Raw genomic sequence first — 27,314 nt, forward strand, 5'->3', positions numbered from 1 at the left:
GTTGTTGGTGCACTAGGAGTACCAGAATTTTGAAAAAAATGTTCAAGACACAGATTTTTTCTGACTCTTTCAATTTGCAGCTGCATAAGTTGCTTCATATGCTGCGAGGATCAGCTCAAGTTGATACATTACAACCGCAGTACAAATATATATTTCATATATATTCACATACACAATTAATATATAGTGAACAGGCTGCATGGGCTCTTTAAAAAGGTGCATTTTTTGCAGTCGCGGTTGTGGGTTCTACTTTCTACCAAACTATTCTAAACGTCCAAGTCATGATCAGTGCCCACTAAATCAGCTCATATACAGCCCTACGGCCCTCGGTAACTAATCCTTACATAGTTAACAGTTATTGACTGTGACCGAGGATGTGTTTTGTTGTCCTGAGGCGGCGATGTTTTCCCGATGCCAACGAGGGACCACAAAACACGCTGCTTTCCCGAGGTTCAAGTCAATAAGTGTTATATGCCAAGCAATTACATTATTACTTATCAAACTCACTAGTAATTCATAAGCTCAGCAACCAATGGATGGGCACTTTTCGGATCACGTTGGTGGGTTTTGAAAAACAATTTTCATCACTAGTGTTTAAAATATTTTTATCACTAGTAATGAAAATATTTCTTAATCTACATATTTGTCGTGGGTGTCTCAAAATAGATAGAACTTCTCATCCACTTTCGTTTCACCCATTTGCTTCAATTCTCTACCTCTCTCCCCTCCATTACTCACTTGTTTAACTTCTATGCACCATCTACTCACGAACATGGGACCCTTGGCGTGATAGTCTAGTGATTCCCCAACCATGCCAATGAGGAATTTGCTGACAAAATTGGGTTGGATCTATATTTTATTAATGTTTTTCCCATATAACTGTTCTAAGTATATTAAATAACACAATGAAAACAAGAAAATAACACAGAAAATAATTCCTGCATAATGAATTATTAACTCAGAGAAGTCATTCCAAAAAAAAAACTCGTGTTTCGTGTTTCATTAGGGTTTCCAAACACTCGAAAACAATAAAAACTCTCGGGCTACGGCCTCTTGCTTTCAAATGTTTTCTCGTGTTTGGAAACCCTAATGAAACACTCGCCCTCGTTTTTGAAATATTACAGCAAAAACGAGAAATAGTTCACGTTGATAGACCCTTCCACAGTTTTTTCAACTTTCTACATGGACTAGTTAACAAAAATACATCGATAACGCTGGAAAAAGGACCTCAAAATTAGTAGATTTACCAAGTTTGAGAGAGATACGTTGGAAACAGACGAAGATATAGCCATGCAGTCACGAAATTGTACACTGACGTTTGTATGGTGGGGGGACTGGTGGGGCACAAACTTGACCCTCATCATACAAACGTCCGTAAAATATCGCAACTTTACGGAGCTAGAATGTTGCTATTTTTCCAACCTATCATTATTTATTCGCAAATACAAAAGTTCTAAGGCGCTTTAAAATAAAAATGAAAAAATTACAAAACAAATGCATAAAAATTAAAAAACTGACAAGTTTTTAAATTGTTATATTTGAGGTGCTTTGTTCAATGATGTAAATCAATTTTTGCTTACTTGCTCATATCAAAAGTTGAAAAGAACTGGTCCTAGTCACTCAGATTATTGTCTTATTAAGTAACAGTAACAATGATTTCCCACGGCTACTGGATGTGGTGTTTTGTACTCTACTAGAAAAACAATTTCAATTTCTAAAATCTCTGTATTTTGTCCTTCTCCGTATAAACACACATACTTTGAATCTACATGTACATTATAGGAATCCTTAGAGCATGTGGGTTACCTACAAACAGTCATCAAATTAAAAAACTTATATGTCATATATGGAGGTCATTAACCATAACCAATTTACTTTTATTCTACCGTATTTATTTTTGTTTCGTTGAGCCCTTTTCTTTCTATTTCATAACCATTTTGCGAGTTGGCTTGATCCTTCATAATGCTGACATCAGTATTCTGTTCGTTGGGCTCAGGCGCAGTTTCTATGGTAACAGGGATCTCCTCGACAACACCTACTCTTTTCGAAAGCTGTTCTAAAGCTGTCAGATGCTTCGAGATAGGCGGTCGTTGCTCGTCTTTTCGTCTTGACAACGCTTGAAATTGGTCTTCTATTCCAATCTTGGCAGAAAGTATTTTTAAAGCTGTAATAGCCTGTGAACCAGTCTCAGCTCCCTTACATGTTTTATCGTTATTACTTTGCTTTGACAAAGGATAACGACCAACTGATTCAGAATCCACAACAACTGCTGAATGTTCTGATCTGCCTGTTTCACTCTCTTGGCGTGGTTTTGGCAAAACAGTTAACATACTCGAGGACTTTGCGCTTGATGAGCTTCGAGCTGATGCAGAAGGGACATAAATGAGAGTTACATTTGAGGAAGAGAGCTCTCCCATTGGTTGGATATGTACAGTAGGGAGTGTCTGTACATCTTTTAATGCTTCTGTCTTTTCAGATGGTGATGTAACCACATTAGATGACCTCGTCCCTACCTCTATACCAGAATGCCTTTTCTGCAAATGTCTTTTGATGCACTTCATATACAAGAATTGCTTACCACAAATAGGGCATTTTACTTTATTGTGACTTCTCGAGATGGAAGACTTGCTTTGTTTTGCCACTTGTGTCTTTCTTTCTCTTCGCTTCTTTTTTATTGGGTGTGGCAATTTACAGTGAGCTTCGTAGTTAGCGCGATAGGTAAACAATTTCGAGCAAATGCCACACTCGTATCTTTCTTTGGTATTTGTCTTTGGTTTGTTCTTTTTGCTGGTTACACCGTTAGCTCTGTCAATTAATGTTTGTGCACATCGTTGTCGGTGTTTCTTGACGCCTCGTCTTGACAACAATTCTTTACCACAAAGGTCACATTTTTGCGCTCTGTCTTGCTTGTCTTTGTGTGTTAAAAGGTGCATACGGTAGTTTGAGCTTTGAATGAAGTTCTTAGAGCACAAATGACACTTGTATGGGCGTTGTCCGCTGTGCGTCAAAATGTGCTGCTTCATAGTTGATCGATGAGTGAACCTCTTATCGCAAGTAGGGCAGCTGTAGAGTAACAAAAGATCAAGAGTGAATAGAGCGTAACGCATGCATAAAATAACGTATATCAGGGGGCAAGGCAGGGATGATAATTCCTCACCACAACCTCAAGTTAGACCAGCTTTCTTGACTGTGCAAAACTTGGTGCCGCATGCGAGCCTTGCCTCGACCGTGATGTTATCTAGAATTTTGATTGGCTGATTTTTTTCTCGCGCAATGTGATTGGTCTGGCTGTGCCGTGGCATTGGCTTGACCGTGTCCGCACGTTATTCGTGCCTTGTTTCGGGTATTTGATTGGATGGAGAGTAAATGCTAGCGCAATGTGTCATATCTACGTTCAATGCCGCGAGCTTTTCACATTCATAGGAAAACTGATGTATGTATGTTATCATCAGTAAGGGACAAGGGATGTAGCGCAGTCATTGTACACTCATTTTCATATTTTGTTCAATGAGCAATTCATCATGATAAACAAACCACGGGTGTTTTCCATCTCCTCTTCCAGTTAGCTGTTGCACATCACTTTAGTGAATATTTAGCAGCTTGCCGTACAGAATGGCTTACCTGTACGGCCTTGTCCCGGTATGAATGTTTTTGTGTTCTTTGAGGTTGACAGAGTAGCTAAACGCCATATCACATACGTCACATTTATATGGTTTCTCACCAGTGTGCCTTCTAACGTGATATTGGTAGTGGCCCAGCATGTAGAAAGCTTTAGGACAGTATTCACATTTGTATGGCTTCTCCCCTAGTAAATATACGTTCAAATAAATAAATATGCATTTGAGCTCTAGAGTCGAGTGCAAACCATATATCCATGAAATAGTACTAATTAATTAGTACAAAAAAGCACCAATTCGCATAACAATAGATGATGAATGAGTTAACACTTCCAAGCCTCCTCATTTGGCCATCGCAAAAGTCTAAACTGGGCTTAAGGGCTATTTTATCAAAATATATTCTATCTATACTTTATTTATTGTAACGACAGAAAGTCAAACAAAAACTGAAACCATTAAACAGATTAATACGTATATTGATAAGGGACAAATATTGGCCACCCAAGGTGGCTCATGCCCCATTTGCGTTGAAGTGGCAGCTTCAATAACTGGTCTCACGCTTCGCGTATCTTTGAGTTAAAGAAGTGGGGGACTAGATACTAGGGAACTCCAGACACCCACAGCTACATCACCTATGAATTCACGAATTGCTGTGATTCCCTGAGCTTTCAAAGGCTAAACAGTGTAAAGTGTAAAGGTCGAATGCTGTGATAACAATAGTGATTTGGGTTAGCAAAAACGATATTCAACATACATACGTACAATCTCATTAACATGTTAATACAGTAATTATCATATGAAACGTGAGGTATTTAAAAACTTTGGTCATTGAATAAAGTTATACCTGTGTGTTTTCTCATGTGTATTTTCAGGTTTCCTGATGAAGAAATCTCATGATGACAAATATGACATTTGTACTCCTTTTGACCTGTAACAATCATAATGATAATTATATGGCACATGTCTTTCACCTTGTATTATCCATCAGACAACGTTTTAGAACAGTGCAAACTAACACCCCTTTAACACCCCTATTCCCTACCTCTGTCATTAATTATTTCAAGCTCTAAGAAATATACCAAAAATGACCATGTATTCCCTGATTACAATAGCTGGTATTGTTTAGGCAGTTCTATTACCTATACCTGTATGCAGCCAGTTGTGGCATTTGAGTTCCTTCTGAGTATTAAATGACTTGGTACAGTGTGGACACTTGTATCTTTTGTTGCCAGTATGCTTTGTCATGTGTCTTTTAAGATCCCAGTGAAAAGGAAAACGTTTGATGCATAAACTACATTTGTAGGGCTTGAAATCAGTGTGAAGAATCCAATGTCTTTTTAAGTGGCTGGCACTGCAATAGTCCTTGCTGCAGCGATTGCATGGCCATCTCAATCCTTTATCTGTCTTGGTTGGTATAACAGATTCTGTTGAAAAAACAATTAATTTTGTTAGATAAGTCCCAAGTAACTGTGTTGGAGGTGATCAGTTGCTATAGACATGAGTACTACATCTGACCAAATGATTTTATTCTTTATTCAGGATACCTAAGTAACATGTTAACGTGATTTACAGAATGGTCCTTTTTTATACAAAGGTATATTATCAGGTATTAGTATAATTCTAGACTTGAATATAGAGTTTATTGCACTGTGATTGGTCAAGTGACCGGTGATTCTGAGACGATAATCACTATTAATAGTGATTATGGGGTTTCCCAAAGTTTGCCAGTGTGGAAATATAAATATAAATAAATAAATAAGTACTTAGAGGTTTTTTTGTTCTAAATTTCAACTTTTCTTCAATATTTAAGTCTAAAATTATACTAAAACAATTATTCCCCTCAGGCTCAGTGATTATAGTAAATATTTACCACGCCTGCAAGACTCGTGGCTCAGTAAATATTCATATATATGTTAATTATTATTTTTCAGTCAGAAGATCAGTTTTCATTAAAAACATTTGAACACAATATTATTGTACTTACTTATATCAAAATTGAAATCTTCTGGGTTGAATTGAACACTTTCATCATTCTCATTTTCTTCTTCACAATCATTTAATTCTTCTTCACAATCATTTTCTTCATCAGGATAATTTTCAGAAGTTTCTCTTTCTGATAAATTTAAGTCCCTTTGAGCAATGTCTTGTAGTTCAACACTTTTAAAAGAATCTTCTTGTGTTGTTGAATTTTCCAAAAACATATCATTTGACCTACTCCTTTCAAGTGAGTCATCAGTTGAGTGGTCTTCATAAGAATTGCACTCCTTGTCATCAGTCTCGGTTAATTCCAAATCCTTATATTGAGCAGCTGATGGAGGCAATTCCTGTCTACTTATGCACATACTGTTTGCTGCTCTCTCTCCAACTGAGAAACATTGGAGAAAATTAGAACTTGGCTGCTCAGCATTGCCTGCCATGTCATTGTTAATGTCATTGCCAGATCTAAAATCTAAAAGAAAAGATTAATGCAAATTAAGATAACAATCATTAAAAAAATAACATTAACAATTGGTAGGATTTTATCTGTGAGTGAACGATATGTAATATAATCATATGACCCGTACGGCCCTGCTCGCGTGCTCTAATAAAACCATTGGAAAAAGTCACGTGATGGGGGCCGGACGGGTTGACGTAAGCGGGCCGGAGAAACCTGTCCGGCCCTGCTCGAATCCGCACGCTTTCTTTTACGACATGACCTCAAGCCAAATATTTTCCCGTACGGCCCTCCCACTCAGTCAATAAGTACATATTCTGATTTAATCTGTTTTTAAGCAACATGGTTTGAACAGAACATCCTGACTGATTGATATTCTTGTGAGAAGAAAGTTGTACAGTCGAAAGTGTTCTGAAGTTACCAACCTTTGATAATAAGATCATAAGCATCATAAGTCAGACTTGTGCTGTCAAATGTTACCAAACAAGGAACTTGTTTGTTTAATCTTGGTTTAACACCAAGAATAATGCCACTGTTATTATCATCTGATGAATAGATAAGTTTAATAAGCCCAAGAGTTACACCACGCTCTGCCTTGAGAATCAGGTTATTGTTATGGAATAATAAAATCTGAAACCAATGAAGAACAACAACAAAAATACTTTTAGTTACACCCTTATCAAGAGACAGGAAACCTGCAGATAAGCTGCATTTAATTAAATAATTAAGTAGCAACAAAGCTTTGTGACCACAATACTAATTATGTCATTTTAACTAGCACTAATACATTGTACTATATTGCATAAATCCAACGACAGTACATTAAAACTGGGGCTTTGGTTACAGTATTTGTAGTGATGTGCCCATTTTATATATAATGTCTGCAAAGTACACAAATGGAACCACTTTTTCATAGCACCATTCTGACAGTAATAATTAATACAGAAGTTATAAGATTGTTTATTACCATACTTCGGGAGTAAATCAGAAAGCAGCCAAGCAAGATGAGACTGTGCACGTTGTGAAAGAATTTGGTGTTATGATCATTAGCAAACAATAGAATTCCCAGAGCATCAAATCGTCGGGAAACGATCAATGTTTTCTGTATTTCTCGTTGGCTTTAGATCACTTTAAATGAGTTCAATAGTCTCACAATTTTGTGTAATATTAGTTTAAGTCCTAATTTGTATCCTGATGTAGTTTTAAGAGAAATTATCAGCGAATTTTAGAATAATGGAAGATCTGGTAAGATTGACTAGAAAACTGCAATGAAAAGTGCGCATCAAATGTTTACCCCGTCTTATGCACTATATGTTTTCACAAAATCGCATAAGTCGATTACCTTCAAAATGTTCCTTTTAAAACTAGATACAGAGTAAAACTAAATGAGCAATGACTTTTGTGAATATATAGCTCTGAAATACATGTATTAATTTCGACCGTATCAAATCCATTGTTAAGTTTTGGAGTAGATTATGCACTATATTTAAATAATCTCAAATATCTCATAATTAGCTAGTTAGATTTTTTCAAAAATCCCTACAAATGGAGGCATCTAGAATATACTTATGTGGTACGAAGCATTTTAGTGTTGAACGCTCTGCAAGGCTAAAATTGTTCTCTAAACGAAAACAAATATTTCATCATAATCACATGTTATGACGTCCATCTCATTAAAAACTGCATCAAGCATTAATTCAATCTTTATGTGACTTATGTGCAAAAAAGATTTGCAATCAGATGAAACACATTTATGCACCAGCATTCCAAACGTGGAAGGTAGCGGTTAAGCATGAGGGGGTTCAGCCACCTTAAGGTGGCTCCATATAGTTTTCCCCCCCGCCAGGTTGTGCACGAGCATGTGCAGTACCAGAACTTGAATAATTTTTTATTTTGATGATGTCACGAAAAGTCGGTGACATGCGTCATTTGGAAAAATAAAAACTCGAAAACTATGGGGTCAAATATCTTTAAATTTTTACAGTTTTTTCTTCATAGAATGATAAGGCGACTGAAAATTAATATATAAAAAAAATTTGGACTACAGAAAACTTTTTATCTTTAAGAATTGATATTTCTTTAATATCTTGGTTTCTGTAGTCACAATATTAATATAACGCGTTCATATAATAGGTAACAAAACAAACTTTCATATTACACAATCTAAAACGATTGTCCACGGGAAACTCAAGATTTTATTTCTTTAATGGCAAGAAGGGACTGTTTTGTGCCGCTGACATGTCGCTGCTATGGATACTATTCACGTGATCGTTTTTTAAACTCATAGTCTTTAATATGATTAGCGTATCACATATCAAGATATAGATCTGTATTTGCTGTAAAATAATTTCTAGTTCTATTACTCTAAAGCCCGAAACTATATGAAGCCACCTTAAGTTCAGACTCTCGATTACATAAATGTGGAGTAGTTTGTTAAGCTTAAAAAGCAAAAATATGATAACAGAGAACATGTTTTGAATTGGGTCAGATATCAGTTGCATGAGGAGAAAAAAAGTCATGCACACTCATTTACAATAAACATTGTAAAGTTTATATAAATAATTTTGAAATTTTGTTTGTTTTAGACAGTTTTCATGCATCAGGTCTAATAACTTATTGTCATACTCTAGTACAAACCAAATCCCACAAAATGTTCTTCAATATGAGAGGCAGGGAACACGTAGCACTGAATTGCTATTAGGGGGGGAGGGGTAAGGTGGGGGGGGGGGGGGGAGGGGGGTGAAAACACACAGCACTAGTGCCCAGTGTTCAGGGGAACACATAACACAGGGGAACACAAAACGTTGTGACAGCAGTAGCTTTCATTGCAGGACAGTGGACTCTCATTCTGTTTTGGCCTAAGAACTATATCTTTGGAATGTTCCTAGTATTTCAAGCATGCCAAATATAGGAAAATGTCTAAAAAAATCTTTCAAAACAATAATAAAATTAAATAAAGAAAATAATTAAATTGCTCAAAAATTTAAGCTTAAGATAGAAAAATGATAGATTGTACTGGAAAGCTATTTGTTGCTGCCTGTTGAGCCCGAAACTCCTACTATGAGAATACGACAAACGATACAAAGATATACGAGAAAAGTTGATGATCTTATACTTACCTCGTTGCATGTGTTATTATAAACTGTCTGCTGGGACACGGTACAGTTTTCTTCTTGATCAGGTCGATGTGCTACAGCAGACGGACCAACAGCAGTAGACGCCATTTTGACCTGACGTTGGGCCCGTGATGACTAACAAGACGATCAGCGGATAACCAAACAAATGTACACAGGGATCCCTCAGTTATAAAGATCACTACTCTGAGAGCAGCCCAGGTTCTGTGAAGACTTCATAAAGCTTTTAGTGAAATTATGGCACAAATAGCTTTGATATCAACTCCCAGTGGATACAAAAAGGTTTGTAAACATTAATCTTTTAAAAATAAAAGAAGAAATTTGTAAAAATATCTCAGTCACTTGTGAGTTTATTTAGAGCAGAGAGCTGCTGAGTGGCAGGCTGGTCGAGGAGGGAAAAGGTTTTCTCCCCGACCTAAAGCCAGAACGGAGGGCAGAAAAATACCTCTCTGACAGCAAGGTAAAGAATACAGACGAACCAGGCTAGATGTTCCATTCTTGTTTCAGGGGGACCCCTCAATATTATATATAATATTTTGTCGTTATAAAATATATTTCCTGAAATATATAAAATAGTTTTCGAAAAGCCAATAAAAAGTAAACATAATATGAGAATGCGTACACGTATATATTCGGGTTGATATCGTAACGAGAAAAGTAGAAAACGATGAAAAACGCTTTATTTCAGATTAATCCAAAACCATCGTCATGTCAGATGAAATTAAAGAGCTACGGTAATAAACTATTTCATTGCATGCAACATTACATCGTGTTTACCCACCCCGCGGCGTTGAAGAAAGTAGAAACACGTTGTAGAGATGGACACACGGTGCGCACTTCATTGCATGCAACATTACATCGTGTTTACCCACCCTGTGATGTTCAGAAGAAAAGTAGAAACACGTTGTAGAGATGGACACACGGTGCGCACTTCATTGCATGCAACGTTAAATCGTGTATACTTGCCACGCTTACAATAATTACCGATACGATGTATGAACACTGGAGACACAAGATAAGAGGAAGCTAAGTAGGCAATATATAGGTGAGTAGAAAAGTAATGTTTGGGGTTAACAGGTACTTACTCACAGTTCCCTACGCCATCTATTGTTATATATAATTAAAAAGATGGTGGTTAAATTCTGATGTTAAGTAGTGCAGGTTGAGGCGATCAGGGAGTTGTAAGTGAAACGAGCAATCCAAGTTTGTTTGCTGGTTGTTTGGATTTAGATATACGCGTATAAGTTAAGGGTTCTTTTATTCATCGAGCTTGAATTTTTCATACTCAGGTTTGTTTTTTTTTCAACTCGGCTTTCAGCGAAATTTAAAAAAAAACTAGCCTTTATTTTCTTTATTTTCTAAAAATTAGAACGATTTCAACAAAGTTAGGAATATTGAGGTAAAAACGTTAAATTCTCTTAAAGCAGCTATTAGAATTTTTATATGTGAACAGTCCACAGTTGCTGGACACATAGCAAATGGACCCTTCTCAAAATTATCTTAAATGAAAATAAGTAAATATTCCTTTGAGAAAAAGTCTGATTTCCTTTTGTATTTTCATGATAGCCTCACATACAAGATAATTTTGAGAAGGATCCATAGCATTTTGATTCACTTTTCTGTTAGCAATTCTAAAAACTCTTCAAAAATACACATTTTGGCTTGCTCTTCCTAAAGAGTGGACCGACTTACTTTTTAAACTAGCTTTTATTTCTGAAAATAAATAGTGGTCATATTCGCATAGGGCATGCGTTAGCTCAGTCAGGGTATTTGTACGCGCCCACATCCTGCCTAAGATCTCTCGCCTTCGTTATATGCCTTAGGTACATTAGGTTCTTGTTCTTAGTGTTGATCAATAAACGAATGCCTTAAGACATCTGTTTACTGGTCTATAGAGTACAGTTTCTTGTGATACCCATTTCCCTGACACCACGCGACATAGAAAAACAAGGAGCACATCGCGTGTTACTTGATCTATAAAAGAAGGGATTGTAGGTTCCTGGTCCAGGTACTGGTTCTATAGGGAAAAATGAAACAAGTGTTTGACGTAAAGGTCGATTGCAAAATTATTGTCACTTTCAAAACACAGAACACAGAAGCTGACCCTGAAATGGTACATAGAAATTAGATGTATCCAGTGGTACAAATCGTGGAATGTTTATAGAACCTTTCATATCGAATGCGCATCTCAAATGTAGGCCTGAAATGAATAAACCAGGTCCCGATTGTACGAAGAGTGGATAGCGCTATTTGACGGATACATCTTATCCAATATTGGATAATAGCGTTGACTTATCCATTGGTTAAGAATTTATCCATCGGATAGCGTTTAGCCTGTACGTGTAGCGGCTCTCATGGGAGGGGAGATGGGGATGAGGATGAGGATGGGGAGGGGGATTGGGAAGAAGGGAGGGAGGTGGAGAGTCTGCAATGATCCTATTGTTTCAGCGTTTTCCGCCTCCAATGAATGAATATATTCACTAGTCAAAACTGCCCAATCATCAATCGTGAGAACTCGTAACTGAAGGCAGAGCACGGCCAGGCAAAATTGATCTAGATAAATTAAGGAAAATATAATCCTGTCTTTTATCGAATTGCCTGTAAAACCGAACAGAGTAGAATAGAGGAAGAAAACGTTTTGAAAACAGTCCAAATCATTTTATTTTTAAAAGGAATTTATTAATAACTGACTGACCGCAACAAGCACGAGTCTTACTGCAATTTATTTAAAGCTTCGGCTAGAAAAGATGACTTTGCTGTGATTATTGCCAAACGTTTAAAAGAACTGGATATTTTTTCCCTGATGCTCCTCGACTTTCAAAGGTTGTTTGTAATTCTTGTGTAAGGAAACTGAAGATGCTCTCCCTCTCCCTCCCCAATCCCCCTCCCTCCTCTCATCCCCAATCCCCCTCCCCTCCTCTCATCCCTATTTCCCCTCCCCTCCTCTCATCCCTATTTCCCCTCCCCTCCTCTCATCCCTATTCCCCTCCCCTCCTCTCATCCCTTTTCCCCCTCCCAAGAGCCGCTACAAAGGCTAGATATCGCTATTCAACCAGAGGATAATTATCATTTAATTATCATATCAATTATTGTCCGAGAATATCTTTCGGTCTCGGCTTCCATAATGTATGTTTTGAACGCGACAAGGATTTCACAATAGAGTGTATACACAGTAACTTACCTCGTGCACTCCAGATAGCAGTACCTCCTCGACGTCCTTCTTGAATAGTGTACGATGGAAACTTTTTCATCAACTTAAGCTTGGGTTTTGAATAGTTATACTGGTTTGGAGACGGCTCACTCTCGGAACCTACAACGGCAAAATAACAAAACACGTCAGTTAAGTTGTTATGCATGCAGTTAATTGGCCAAATATTTAACAATTATTCAACAATTATTTAACAGTTAAGTGAATATCGGGAAACATTTACCGAGCCACGAGTCTTCGAGCGGCGAGGTAAATATTCCCCGTTATTCACTGAGCCTGAGGCGAATAATTGTTTTAGTATTTTTAACACAAGTGAATATAATAAATGGAGAGAGAGTTTTGTTTTCATATTTTATTTATCTCTGCAAGCGGCACAAATCGACATACAAGCGTGCGCGTGCGCGCTATATTCACCTGTAGTTGAATACCATATAGCAGCATAAGACGGAAGTTGTGACCAATGAGCGCGCTGGATTTACCATATTCACTTGTGTATAAATACTGAGTATATATAGAGTGATTCGAAGTAGCCCTCATAGTGATAGGTAGTGGGGGAAATTAAACTAATCCCATTCACATTTTTTGGTTTTCCTTTGAATATTAGCCAGTAATCGTTACTTTTTGTTTCACGGTTTTTAAATGGAATCGTTCCCAGTTTAGTGGTATCTTCTGGTCGCTCTTAACTGAATACAGTTATTCTACTTAAAAAGTATCATTTACATGTATACCTTTTTTACTAAAGACTGTTGTCCTACGCTTTCCCATGGAATATGATGGAGACTGAGTTAGGCAAAACTGGGTCTCGCCTACCGTTCCTTTTGAAGTGTAATGAGCTGGGGAAGGCCATGGACACTAGTAAAATAATACATGTACAAGTTAGAAAGAATTATGATCAATGTTAATGCATTGCAAACAGCCCTGTGACACCAGGAACATGCAGCTCAAATGAGCTACTGATCTCTGTAATAAAAAATGATGTCCTCGACAGAGTCATGAGTTATTTTGGGTACCACCTCTCCCTTGGGTTTTAGTTGGATCTGTCTAATGTAACATCATAGTCCCCCCCACCCCTCCCCCTCTATTAACTATAGTGACATGGTACCAGGGGTTGCACATGATGGTGCCATGTAATGATAGTGATCGACATCAAGTATCTGTTTGTGATCCAGTCAGGTTTATTTAAGCTTTTTGTTGTTTATTTAACTAATTAACCAGGGTATTTTATCGTCTAGCTCATTGTGTTATTATTTTGTCAAGCTACATGTAAAGAATATGTGCTGCGTCACCAATTATCAATCATACTTTTCTTGAATGCTAATAAAGTTATCAGGTTCCATGTTTCGGAAGTCCCACCAACCCTCTCATGCCCTTCTGATGCCCAGACATAATTTGAGGGTTGTTAGAAGGAGCTACTGCTCAAAATAAAAATGTCAACATGGGATAGAAAAACCCTTGCCGTGTAATGGAATTGATATCTCCTTACTCTCTTATCGTAGTGTGCCCTGTAAGTCCAGATATCATGACTGGCAAACCATTGCTTGTTCCAAGCCACACGATCCCCACCACAATCTGAATAGAATATAGCAAATATTTTGTATAACAATCTGCATCAATTTTGCAATTTTATGAAAAGCATTAAATGTAAATAACATTATCCAACATTTTGCTGAGAAAGACTAAATTAAAAACCTATGAATGACGTAACTTAAAGTGCTACTCTGACGAAAATCGCTCAAACTTGGATTTAGCTGAAACTTCCTAAGAATACTCTTTAATGGTCCAATAATCATTGTATGTAGTGCTTTCTCGATATTAAGGACGAAAGTATGATATTTTTACTATTATTATTTGGAGTCTGTGACGTCATACACTCAACACCGAACATCACTCCATACATTTCTTTGTATATAAATCCTTAAGTTTATTTCATTCCTATGAAGCCCAAAGGGTGGCTAATGTGCTTATTTCACATTACTTGTGACTATAATTTATATTTTGGGGAGTTTGGGTATTTCTTTCTCCCTTTACTACTGATATTTTGATCATAAACTACAAAGAAATGTATGAAGCGATGTTCGCAGAGTAGCACTTTAAGTCAATAGATTAAAAACAATGTTATGCAAAAGGAGTTCGTGAGCTAGTGTATTTTACAATAAGCATCAAATAAACGTGCCTGCTGTGCTGCAGCAATTATACAACACTTATAAGTTGAGTTATTCTGCCAAATGCCAATCACACTTTATTTTATAACTGCCACTCATAACAAGCACACAATTTCAAAATGACATATAGAAGCATTCTCTAGCTAATGGATTAGATATATTTTTCTGAATTTTTCAGAAAAAAATGTTGGGTAAATTTAATTTTTTCTCAAGTCAGTGACGGCAAGTGTTCTTGTTTCTTTTACCTTTTTCTGGTTGGGTTTTTGGCCTCATTGTAAATGAAGGTGAGGTGGTTTCCCATGGTAGATATTTGGGTGGGTTGTACGTGGTTGGATTTGGTACATTTAAGTCTACCTTTAACTGTGGTCTGGATTCGTCATACTCAATACCTAGAGAGAATTAATACCAATTATTGATTTTTTACGCATGACTAGAGAGAGCAAGCACATGGTGAAAATGCATTGAATTGTTCAAAATACGTAGGCATGTGATTTTTAGAAAATCATGACTTCCCAACCCTACAGTACATGAAATAAGTGCTTGGGGCTACTTATTTAGCTATTATATCAGTGGCAGGTCCAGGATTTTAAAAAGGGGTAAACCGTTACAGTGTACCTTGCATCATTACCACAGGAAATCCATAAAAGGCAAGAAAATGAGGGGGGGGGGGGGGGGGGGGGAATGGTGTCTTGAATTGAAAGCAATTATAAAATATGCAGAGAGCTTCAAGTAAACTGAGTGTTACAACACGTTTACACTATGGTAGTCTTGAGGCTTTCAGTGTTCCATATAGATTATACATGAGGATTTTTACGGTTTGAAGCACGATGTGTTGAAAACATTTTTGACGTTTCATCTTTGCTGTGGTAGTTATAAACATATTTTTACTTGTGCAGAACAAGAGGGTGGCAAGTCATCCCCCTCACCACCCCTCGAGCCACCTCTGCAAGATGATCTGAGAAAATGTCTTAGCCAATCAGAAGCAACACTATGCAGACTCGGCATCAAATCTATCACCTAGGTGTTTAAAACAATAACCGTTAATGAGAGTAAAAACTTGTGTCTGTCTCTTTTGATGACAAAACACATTGTGAACCAGTCTTAAACTTGCTGCTGATATTACATAACACTAAACATATATGTATTGCTTTAGTGGTACAGGCAGACATGGCTTTTTTTTTCATTTTTCATTTTCTATATGACTTAATATCAATTCTGATCCAGTGGGGAGGAGTAGATACTTTGGCTGTTTTTGATAGGGACATTCCACTAATATGACCAAACCCTCACGCTATCTATCCAAAGCTTGTTATTGATGGTCTTCAAAAGTCAGTCATAAAGTGTGAGCTGACCATGTACCAAGCTGGAGACAAATCCCCCTTCCTGGAGGGAGTTAGGTTTTCTTTGACACATCAAAAAATGCCTTTGGATTTAGATTCCGCTTTCTTTTACAAAGTTCTGTAATAATACTTTTACTAGCTGTACTAGCTCTTGTTTTCCTGACTCCAGACTGACCAGTTATCATAGCATTATGTTTCTGTAGTCAGTGTAAACCCCAATACAAACATTATTTTAACATTCCAAAGCAAACCTAACTCCCTCTGGGAAGAACCATTTGTCTCAAGCTTTATATTATGTTCTGCTGATGAGAATGCAGCATATGTAAAAGCTCTCCAGCCTTCCTATTACTTAGGTAGAAAAGTGAGGATTTTGAAAAAAAACCCACTAAATAGCCTCAAATGGCAGAAGAAAGGTACAAGCAACGACTGAAGCAAGTTTTAAAGAAAATTGTTCAGTGAGTTGAAACAGTTTACTGTCATATCTTTATATTCCCAATTTTATAAACCATGCACAGGAAAGTTGTTTGGGGCTGCCAGTTCCAAATCTTATCCATTTGCACACCCCAGTATGGAAATCTTAATACTACTGAACACAAGCTAATGATTAAGACGATTAAAACTGCTTGCCTACATCTTTATATACTCACTTGTACTGCAGTTGGTTTCTCTCTTATCTTTTCCAGAAATACTTGATGCTTGAGAAGATTTTGCTTTGGCTTTTTGGTCTTTTCTGATTAAAAAAATAGAGCGTATTTTCTCTGGATATAAAGTTATATCAGAATGGAGACATATATAGCTGTCTGAACATTTGCTCCAATATTCATAGTAGCGTATATAAAGGAATTCTGAACTCTCCGATTACGGAGCTTCGTTTCGACTTTATTGTTTACAAAGCCTAGTAACTTACCTTCCTACCAAAGAAACTGTTGATAATTTGGCTGGTTCTCGAGAATGTTGTGAAGAACATGTGAGCTTATATGGCAGCTTATAAATTTCTGAGTTGTTAAGACTCGAGATGCTTCTCCTTTCGGGGTTACGTGACAAGGCGAAGTGAGGAGTTTGTTGACGGTTTCTCGCGTCTAGTTTAGTGAGCACTGGAAAAGAAGTCATCATTCACATATCGGTGTATATCGGTATCCACTAGATAACTAAGAAGCAAATATCCAGTGAATTTATTTGGCATGTGTACACATTGTTGGAGTACAGTTTCTATAATAGTTTATACCATACTCAGCTGGTTTCTATGCGACATACAAATCACGTGAATAAATTAAGATCAAAGGAAAAATTAATTCCTACCACAGGAAGCTCAAGGTATCAACAACGATAGTTTTTCCCTGCTTGAGACTGACTACTGATTTGCAGAAGCTTTTTTTTTCTCATCTCCCTCAGTAGGAGAGCCGAAAATCGACACTGCAGGACTGAAAGACTGGGAAGCTTAATTTCTAAGTATCCCAGTCGCGTCTTCTTTCAATTCTATATTTCTTTATTCCTGTATTCCTTTACTCATACCACTATGGAACTTATACGGCACTTATTCAACTTATTGAACTATTAGTTCTACTATTTAACTATTACTTAGTACTTTCTTTGATTTTGTTTCGCGGTTTAATAGACCTATCCCGAATTAGCTTGACTGACCACGAAACAATGGTTTGAAGTCGAGACTGAACTTGTTTCTTTTATTCATCAAGTTCAACCTTACCCTGCGAGCAGAGTCTCCTTTTAACTCCTCTACGGGCGAGAGAAGGAAAGAGCACCTTATCCTGGGTATCCCAATTATTACAAATCATTTTTCACCATTGACGGCATAACCGTGTCCAGTCCCGAATTGATCTATCCTATTTCTACCGATCGTCCTTTGCTATTGCTAAAAAAAAATGACACACTCAGGATCTGGTATTCTGAAAGTCTTCAAGGATTTGATGGAAGTAGCAGTTGCGGTAAAACATGTGCTGATCTGTATTTCAAAATTTAAGACATGAGGTTTTAGACGAGATAGAAGGCCATGTAAGATATAGATTATGCTGGAAGTATGCTGTAAAAATATCTAGCCTGTAGTCCCTCTCCCCTTCTCCTCCCCAGTCCCCTTCCCCTCCCCTTCTCCAGTCCCCTCCTCAGAGAGCTATGTTCACAGGCTAGGAACTATCTAGAGAAGAAAAGCCAAGGTGCGCCAAAGGCCTATGCGATATTAATGATTTACAAAGAATTGTATACACAATACATATTATTTCAATGATGGTAGTCAACTGAGAAGCGCTAAAAAATTTCTTACGAGAAGATGCAAAACGTCACTTGTAATCAAGATTTTGACATGTTTTCCAGGAATCCTAAATTATACATCTTAGTTAAATATATCAATTTTTTATTCTTCTTGCGCTTGACAATGTTTGTCTCAAACGAGTGCAAAAGTATACACTTACTGCTTTTTTCTAAGATAAGGCAATTGACTTTTTTTAAAACTTTGTCAGAAGTTTCTTTTTTATGTAAAAAATCACTATTGAATCCCTATTGAAGTTCACAAGTTGTACGGATCCCGTCTTCAATCAAATTTGAAGGTCATTTTTAGTTGTAGTGAGTAGTATAGGGAATGGGGGTTCCAGCGCAATCTCAACACGGGCAAGACCCGTGTCAAAAATCCACCTACGGACGACCCCCACTCCAAGTGTGGTTGAGGGCAACAGCGCACTTAAATATGTTAGTCTATATATGGAGTGCGAAGAATGTAAGAGAACTTTTAAGAAAGAAGCGGATTTGAAAAAGCATTTGAAAATGAAGACGAAGTGTATGAGCAGTTATGATTGTGGATGTGGTAAGAAGTTTGAGACTAAGGTTAAATTGTTTTGGCATTGTCAGGACTGTGAGTACGACTACGACGACCTAAAAAGTGCTTGGTATTAGGTATAAAATATTTCCTATTATATAGATGGAATCCCAAAGCAACTTCAGCACGGTGTCAATACCCGGTAACGGTGAGATTGACGTTAGACAGTTTTGGCGTCAGTCAGAAAGGAAGGTTAAAAGGACTCTCCGAAAAGGTATAGAAGAATTAGGAGCCCTGAAAGCGAGCATAATGGTAGAAGTAAGTTTGTCAAAAGACGAGGTAATGACGACAGCAATGTTGCGATCAAAGTCGTTAGTGATATTAGAATCCACGAATCTGGATAGGTCACTCAGTGAAGCCTTAGAAGCAATAATGGAGTCGCTGTCTAACTACACGAAAGAAGGATCGGGTTGGACAGTAGAGGAGGTTGAAGGAATAGAGATAAGTATAGCCAGGTACGTACCCATACGAGGGGGGAGTTACGTACCGCTACCAACGTGGGTAGAAAGGAAGAAGGCTATTGTAAACGTGAAGAATGAAGACAATCGATGCTTTATGTGGGCAATCAGGTCTGCACTGTATCCAGCAGAGAAGGATCCCTGTAGGACAAGTAAGTATCCCACAGATGATTTAGAGTGGGATGGTGTGGAATTTCCCATGCAGTTGATAGACATCCCCATATTTGAGGAAATAAACGATCTAGCAATTAACGTTTACGGAGTCAGAGAGCAGACGATAGTACCGTTAGTTCTGTCAAAAAGTAAAGGAGAGCGCGTACATTTATTCTACCACGGCGGACACTACTCATGGGTTAAACACATTAGCAGACTATTCTACAGACATACTAAGCACAAAGGCAAAAAGTACTTCTGCGACTGCTGCTTGCTGTCATTTACATCCTTAAATACCCTAAAGAAACACGATGAGATCTGCCGCGGAGTCGAAGAAGTGGCGCAACGGATCCAGATGCCCACCAACAAAGAGCTTTCATACGCAGACCATCAAAAGCAGATGCAAGTGCCTTACGTGATATATGCAGACTTCGAAGCGTTGATAACTAAGGAAGAGCAGAAACGTGGTGCCACGAATAAGGTAGGATTACACGAGATCTGCTCCTTTGGTTACATAGTAGTCAGATCAGACGGTAAAGCAAACCCTCCTGTGATTTACCGAGGTAAGAACGCAGCTAATGAGTTTCTAGAAGCATTGCGAGAAGAGGAGGGGGAGATTAGAGAACAATTAAGACGTCCAAAGAAGATGGAATTTACCAAAGAGAACCAGGAGGCTTTTAACAAGGCAAAAAAATGCCACATTTGCCAACATACGCTTCTTCAGTTTGGAAGACGAGCCAAGAAAGCGTGGGATGAAGATGGAAAGTATCTAGGAGAAGCTCATTTTAAATGCGGGAAGTATGCTAAGAAAGGTGAGAAACCGGGAAAGCCCTCCACGCACTGCATTCACTGCCACAAAGCATTTGTTGAGGATTTCTATGTGGATAGGGTTAGGGATCACTGCCACATCACGGGTAAATACAGAGGAGCGGCTCATTGGAAATGCAATATAAACTTCAAAGTAAATCCAGACATGGAGATTCCGGTGTTCTTTCACAACCTCCGCGGTTACGACTCCCATTTGCTACTACAAGGAACAGACGGCTCCGACGTCAAATGCATACCCAACAACAAAGAGCGCTACATGTCCGTAACTGTGGGTAAGCTAAAGTTCTTAGATTCGCAGCAGTTTATGGCGGACTCCTTAGCAAACCTCGTAAAGTATAACACCAACTTTCCCATTTCCAGTCAATATGGCGCGGAAAGGAAAGGAGTCTACCCATACGAATACATGGATTCCTGGGATCGATTCAAAGAGTCCCTACCACCCAAAGATCGCTTCTACAGCACCCTAAACGAGTCCGGTATAAAGGATGAGGAGTACCAGCATGCGTTAGACGTGTGGGAAAAGTACTCCTGTGAGAACATGGGGGACTACCACGACATCTACCTAAGGTCTGACGTAGTGCTGCTTGCAGATGTTTTCCAAAGCTTCAGAAAGATGGCTATGGAATATTACGGATTGGATCCCGCTAATTTCTACACGGCTCCTGGGCTCAGCTGGAGTGCTTTGTTAAAGAAGACAAATGCGCAGTTGGATCTCCTAACGGAGTACGACATGTATCGGTTTATGGAAGACGGTATTCGTGGCGGCGTATGCGGGCCCAGCCGACGTTACGCCCGCGCAAACAACCCCTTAGTAGAGCACGACCCAGAGAAACCAACCACATACATTTACTACCTGGATGCGAATAACCTTTATGGTTGGGCAATGTCACAGTACCTACCTGTGAGAGACTTCGAATGGGATCCAGTGAAGCCGATAGACTTCTACATGCAGGTAGGAAAGGAGGAAGACAAGGGTTACGTCTTAGAAGTGGATCTGGAGTACCCAGAGCGCCTGCACGACGAACACAATGAGTTCCCCTTAGCACCAGAAGCGATAGAGATACCATTTAAGCAGCTAAGTCCACTGCAAAAGCAAATGTGCCCTGGTTACAAACCGTACAGGAAACTAACTATGAACCTGATGGATAAGAAGAAGTATGTGGTACATTACCGCAACCTGCAGTTCTACGTGCGACACGGAATGCGCGTAGAGAAGATCCACAGAGTCCTAAAATTCACGCAGGAACCCTGGATGCGTCCCTACATTGACTTTAACACGCAAAAGCGTACCGCAGCGAAAAATGACTTCGAGAAAAACCTCTTCAAACTGATGAACAACAGCGTGTTCGGAAAGACAATGGAGAACATCCGCAAGCGCGTAAGCGTAAAAATAGTCAGCACCAAAGAGGAAGCAGAAGCATACGTGTCACAGCCAGGCTTCGTTAGATACGTAGAAATGCTGAACTTCTACGTGATTCACATGAAAAGGGCAAACCTCTTACTAAACAAGCCCGTTTACACAGGCTTTACGGTGCTGGATCTATCGAAGCTGCTTATGTACGAGTTCTACTACGATAAGCTTAAGCCAAAGTACGGAGACCGCTGTCGCCTCCTGTACACAGACACCGACTCCCTAATTCTAGAAGTGCAAACGGAAGACGTTTACAAAGACTGCCTCCCCGACATAGACGAGTACGACACCAGCGGTTACCCGAAGGAGCACTTCCTTTACTCTGCGAAGAATAAGAAGGTAATTGGGAAGATGAAAGACGAAATGTTAGGAAAACCCATAGTAGAGTACGTGGGTCTGAAACCAAAGATGTACAGCGTGCTAAAGTTAGACGGCGTAGAAAAGAAAGCTAAAGGCGTAAAAAAGTACGTGGTTAAGAAGGACATTACGCACGAGTCCTACCTCAACGTATTACGAACACGCAAGGAACAGCGGCATAAGATGAACAGCCTGCGCAGCTATGGTCATCAGATACATAACGTCACGCAGGAGAAGGTGTCACTGTCTGCATTTGACGGTAAGCGATGGATGTGTGATGACGGAGTGCATACGATAGCATTCGGACATCACACGATAAGCAGTTCTTCCATGACGAACCCACGTGTGGGGCCATCGTGAAGATAATACAAGATGGGCTGACCCTTCTTAGCTATTACGCTTCGGATCTGGTAAGTTTCCAAAGACCAATTAGGATCCGTAGCTCTTTTGGATCCTCCTTCTAATTCACCCGGCTCATAGAGATATCGAACCGTGACATCACCTAATCTCTTTTCCTGGGGGAAGACCGCCCTTGAACTTCTGACGTAGGACTTGTGTTCCACGTGTTTCTTCTTCATAGCATCCTTGGGTTTTATTCCCGTAGCCCTCGCCGCCTCGTTGTTCAAAGCCGCGACGACCTGGGGGAGCCTCTGAGTCCATTCCCTGTTGCGCTTGGAGGGATCTTCCAGCTCTTTCCAATACTGGTATCCAAAGAGACGCTCAGCCAGGGTTTTATTGAATCTTTCGACAATGCTCTGACCCCTGTGGTACTCAGCTTCGGCTCTTCTAATCTTGGTGCTGTGGTCTTTCAGGGTCTTGGTAACCACGCCCATGAACTCCGTCCCCGCATCCACTTGCAGCAGCTTAGGCCATTTCAAGACGCGCTTATAAATCCTACCTAGGGCTTCTGCGACTTCCCCAGAATCCTTGCTGGTTATGGGTTCGGCGTCCTTGTATCTGCTTGCGATATCGACTACGGTCAAAGCGTATCTATAGGTCTTTTTTCTCACCTTATCGTGTGGTAAGAAAAGCAAATCCGCCTGATGAACTTCATTGGGGACATTTACGGTAAAGCTGGGCCTGGGAATGTACTTGGGCACGGGAAGATAAACCTGCCAGAGGGTTTGTTTTTTTAACCAGTTCTTAGCCGTTTCATCTGATACCCTGGCCGCGGTCGCGAGTTTCTTGATGGCCGACGCTCCTTTCCAATAGCCTTCAGGCCCGTAGTAAATCCTTTTAAGTTTGTCCTCTACGCGGCCCATTATATGAATAGAATCGCGCTTCGCTTGATTCAAGCGAAGGATAGGACAAGATTGATCTTGCGTCCGTTAAAATCCACCGTCTTTCCGTCCACTTTAATGGTGATGTTTATGCTTTCTACTAAATTAGACAAGTCATAGCTTAAAGAAATTGGAGTGTATTCTACCAGATCGAATGGATTACCTTTGGGTAGGAACTTAGACATAAGAGAAGACTTTTCTCCATTGTTGTAACTATGGACCAAGTCGCAATAGACTTCGTAAGAGGATGCGACTTTCCATTTCACAGGTATGGCTGTGTCGGTAATTGTTTTGCCCGAGGCACATAATAAAGATCCCAATGGGTCAGACTTTCCAAAAGTCATTGAATAATTTGACATATTATGTTTGAGGGTCATTTCGTGCGGCAATCCTGTGGTGAGAGTATAACCGTGTTTTGCTAATTCCTTGGCCAGTGTGATTGGTGTATAATGTCCATCGGGCAGCAATACGGCTTGATAGTTAGATCCTCCTGTATGCTCAGTGACTATGCCCCTAATCAGGTTATACCAAGAATTGTACAAAGAACAACTAACCAGCCGAACCTTATGGGCTTTAATGGGGGGATTCAAATAAGTGGTAAAGTTATTTTTATCGCTTTCCAAAAAGACGATCATTATATTCTAGGCGCCAAAGCGCCAAGCTTAGACTAAATACGCCAAAGCCGCGCCTCCTGCCAGCCCTGCAACTCCTACAAATACCAATTCATTGTCTTTTTGTTTCTTAGAAGGCTGGTAGTAATTCTTGAACTGAGGCTTTCTTAACCCCGTTAATGCCGCGGGGTGCGCCTGCGCATAGAGCTTAAAGGCGTAGTCTGTATTTTCGAAGTTCTTATCCGCCTGCATTTTGTCTTGGTAGTTCTTATCCAACCAATCCCTGTAAGCTTGTCTTTTTTCGTTCCAAGCTGCCACGTCCCGCTGATATTTCTCCAGCGCTAAGTCGTGTCTCTTCCTTTCGGCGGCCCCGCTTTTGTCGCCTCTAACTAATCTATCTAAATACTGACCACCATAATTAGCTCCAGTGAATGCTAAAGCTGCAATAACTCCACCTGCGACCACGCTAGCCATTATATATTAGAAAATCACACCGTAGGTAGGTACTTTTCCTTCCGTAGGTAATCCTTTACCATGATAGCCCCGCCAACGGCAGCGGTCATTTTAGCAAAATTAGCGAAGCTCTTGCTTGGGTCTTCAGTAAAGTCTTCTTTGAGCACTTTCTTACCTACCCAACCAATACCCGCAACGATGGAAGTAATAATAGCTGCTTCTTCAACAGTTTTCAATAACGCGGTTGACATTATATTACAAAGCGAGAAGGTTATCACTCCATTTCAGGGATTTTGCTTTTTCTCACGGGCGGCTCCGCAGGTGCGTAATGTGCTGGTTCCAATTTTACTTTTGGCTTCGTAGCCCGCCATTGTAAGTAGAGGCTGCCTGCTGCTATAGCGACTCCTAACGCGCCAATGACGTACCCAGGATTGATAAAGGATTCCTCTTCTCTTTCCTCCACCTTTTCTTCTTTCTTTGCTTTGTTCTTTTTATTCATCTCCGCGAGCTTCTTTCCGGCAGCAACTCTGCCTGGAGATTTAGCCTTGGTAATCTTCTGCTCCTCTTGGGGCTGCTCTACCTTCGACTCTGGTTCACTCATTTATATCTAAGGACTTGAAGGACTTGACAGGTAACTTAAGATGACCTGGGTAAGTACTTGGGAATGACTTAAGGACGACTTGACAATGACTTGGCAATGACTTGACAACGACTTGACTAAGTACTTAAGGATGACTTAACTAGGTACTTGAGGATGACTTGGGTAAGTACTTAAGGAGGACTTGAGGCGACTTGATCAGGTACCTCGGCAAGTGCCGCCTGGAAGACCTTTTCAACGTCTCTGTCCTTCTTGAAGTCCTTCCAAGACACCAGTACCTCCTTCAAGTCGACGTGCTGAGCTACGTGAAGTGCCGCAGAGGCGACTGCCATTAACTTACCGCACTTCAAAGACAACCACCCACAGGTTATCTTAAGTTCTTGGGATATGACATAGTCCTCGCTAATGTCCTTCCGCAGTTGCTCCACGTCGTCTATGGGCAGCGCAAGTCCAAGCAATTTGGTCGCAAGTCGGATAGCGGAGTCTGCTACGGCGTCCGTGGTCTTACTTGCAAGGGCGGCCTCGTACCTCTTATGGAACTTCTTAACCTCCTCTTCTGACAACTTATTAACCTGCTCATGGGTAAGTTCCTTGCCTATCATTTCTTTACACTTCCCCGAAGACACAAGGATGTTAAGTTGTTCCTTGAGGTTACTTTCGTCTATCTGCGTGGGGACTTCATCTAAGAGCTGCTCAATGTCCATATATCTTTATGGAATACGGAAACCTCAAAGAGAAGATCATCTTGGAATGTTGGTGCGTTTTTAAATGCCGCATGTATTCGTGTAACTGTTCCTTGCTTATCTCACCGCCGTAGTCGCTTAAGATGGTTTCCAGGTCTGACTTGCTCGGAGTATAAAATACGACAAGTGATCCTATGTTTTCCCTGAAGGGCTTAGAGACACTGGTAAGCTGCTGGGAAAGCAACCAAACGCTGATATTGTCGTGTCTGCCGCTAAAGGCTAGCTTCACCAACTCCGAAGTGCGTCTTTTTACGTCGTCCCCGCAGGCAATGTCATCCAGTATGAGTAAAGTCTGTGTATCTTTAGGGAATTGCTTGTGCCAGAACTTAAGATGGCTGGATAACTCGTTAGGATCTAAGATATCTACGAAGAAGTCGTCGTCTTTCACTCCTATGCCCGTCCAGGTGCGGTTATTCACGTAGGTGGGGCAAAGCAGCACTATGTAGTCAAAGCGGTATCTAAAGGGTCCTAATAGCTGCTCTACCACGAACTGCGTTTTACCGCAGCCGGTGGGTCCTACGATCAGAGCGTTACAAGGAATATGGTTCGGATCCATTATATATACGATGGAGCCAGTGGAAGCAGTGCAAAGAATTGTCGCCGACGCAAAAGATAAAAGAGACACCATAGAAATGCAAAGGGAGGAGATAGACCGGCTGAAAGAGCGCGTGCAGGAATTGTACGATGAAATGTGCGGTCTGAAGCGTGCAGAACGGTTTGGCGCGCTTTTGACGATGGCCGGTTGGGCAAAAGAAAGCGTGCAGGACTTTATTAAGTATCCCTTATAAGGCTTAAATAACACTTAGTTATAATGAAGTGCAAGCAATGTGAAAGGGAGTTCAGCAGCAAGCAAAGATTGCAATATCACGTCGAAAGACGGGTATGCAGTAAGGAAGTAAGCAACGTTACCGTTTGCGAAGACTGTGATAAGCAGTTTAGCAGCGCGCAGGCTTTGGAGTACCATCGTAGCAGAAGGGTTTGTTTAAAGAATGTATGCGTGCGCTGCGACGAGGACGTTACCGACGCCTGGCACCGACATAGATGCCTTGGTAATTACGATCTGCTGGGCGTAGCATGTGAGGAGCACGGTGACGTTGCCGCCCGATGTTGTCCGGTTGACACCACGAAAGAGTTAACGCAAAGGAAGAAAGAAATAGACGAAACGTTTGCGGAGTTTGACCTCGTAGAAGGCGTAAGGTGGGAAGATAGAGAGTACTGGGAAGCCAACTGTGAGCGCTGCGGCTGTCAAAGGAGCGGTCAACATATTTGGCAGTGTTTGTATGAGGGTCAAGGCGGCTTTAAAGAGTACTTAGATCGATTTGATGCTTGGCATGCCAGTAATGAGGTGGTCAAGAAAGTCCGTAAGGGATAAAAAAAAGAAATAACGAAGGTCTTGGTTTGTGCAAAGAGTCTCAAATCCTGATCTTATTTTTTATGTTGTTTGTTAAGTATCATCAACAAAACAACAATAAAAATAAGGACCCCTTTTAAAGGAGGTTGCAGCGATAGGGGGAACGAATCGTTCCTCTCCCATCTTTTGGCGTCCCCAAAAAAAGGTAGTCGAGGCAGTGACAAACGATATACTCTCATAGGGTTTGTGCAAAGAGTCTCAAATCCCATTCTTATTTTTCTTGTTGTTTGTTAAGTATCAACAACATTTAACAAAACAACAAGAATAATAAGGACCCCTTTTAAAGGTATAT

General features: G+C 39.9%; 2 protein-coding genes across 2 annotated transcripts; both read right to left on the minus strand.

Moving 5' to 3' along the window:
- Nucleotides 1-838: 838 nt before the first annotated feature.
- On the minus strand, nt 839-9,301 carry LOC116308247 (uncharacterized). The gene is made up of 7 exons (XM_031718630.2): nt 9,171-9,301; nt 6,477-6,681; nt 5,602-6,066; nt 4,763-5,041; nt 4,462-4,545; nt 3,622-3,805; nt 839-3,063 (listed from the first exon to the last, which is right to left on the minus strand). Exons 1-7 carry the CDS (start codon nt 9,273-9,275, stop codon nt 1,878-1,880), a joined length of 2,508 nt encoding a protein of 835 aa, XP_031574490.2. The 5' UTR covers nt 9,276-9,301; the 3' UTR covers nt 839-1,877.
- Nucleotides 9,302-10,508: 1,207 nt separating this feature from the next.
- Nucleotides 10,509-17,329, minus strand: LOC116308251 (uncharacterized). The gene is made up of 7 exons (XM_031718636.2): nt 16,803-17,329; nt 16,543-16,625; nt 14,801-14,944; nt 13,877-13,962; nt 13,122-13,245; nt 12,367-12,495; nt 10,509-11,202 (listed from the first exon to the last, which is right to left on the minus strand). Exons 1-7 carry the CDS (start codon nt 17,006-17,008, stop codon nt 11,075-11,077), a joined length of 900 nt encoding a protein of 299 aa, XP_031574496.2. The 5' UTR covers nt 17,009-17,329; the 3' UTR covers nt 10,509-11,074.
- Between the last annotated feature and the right edge of the window lie 9,985 nt (nt 17,330-27,314).

The sequence above is a fragment of the Actinia tenebrosa genome, unplaced genomic scaffold (genome assembly GCF_029948245.1).
Source record: "Actinia tenebrosa isolate PJP-AT-01 unplaced genomic scaffold, QUT_ActTen_1.0 utg1515__unscaffolded, whole genome shotgun sequence".
NCBI classification, from domain to species: Eukaryota; Metazoa; Cnidaria; class Anthozoa; order Actiniaria; family Actiniidae; genus Actinia; species Actinia tenebrosa.

What these genes read in the sequence shown, in the direction of transcription:
- LOC116308247 (XM_031718630.2), bottom strand. Translation starts at nt 9,275, where the DNA reads ATGGCGTCTACTGCTGTTGGTCCGTCTGCTGTAGCACATCGACCTGAT. An exon ending in TTATGATCTTATTATCAAAG is followed by an intron (nt 6,067 to 6,476) that starts GTTGGTAACTTC and finishes CTTTTCTTTTAG; the next exon opens with ATTTTAGATCTGGCAATGAC. An exon ending in CCACAACTGGCTGCATACAG is followed by an intron (nt 4,546 to 4,762) that starts GTATAGGTAATA and finishes TGATTGTTACAG; the next exon opens with GTCAAAAGGAGTACAAATGT.
- LOC116308251 (XM_031718636.2), bottom strand. Translation starts at nt 17,008, where the DNA reads ATGATGACTTCTTTTCCAGTGCTCACTAAACTAGACGCGAGAAACCGT. An exon ending in AAAAACCCAACCAGAAAAAG is followed by an intron (nt 13,963 to 14,800) that starts GTAAAAGAAACA and finishes TATTCTATTCAG; the next exon opens with ATTGTGGTGGGGATCGTGTG. An exon ending in TGCTATCTGGAGTGCACGAG is followed by an intron (nt 11,203 to 12,366) that starts GTAAGTTACTGT and finishes TTTTCCCTATAG; the next exon opens with AACCAGTACCTGGACCAGGA.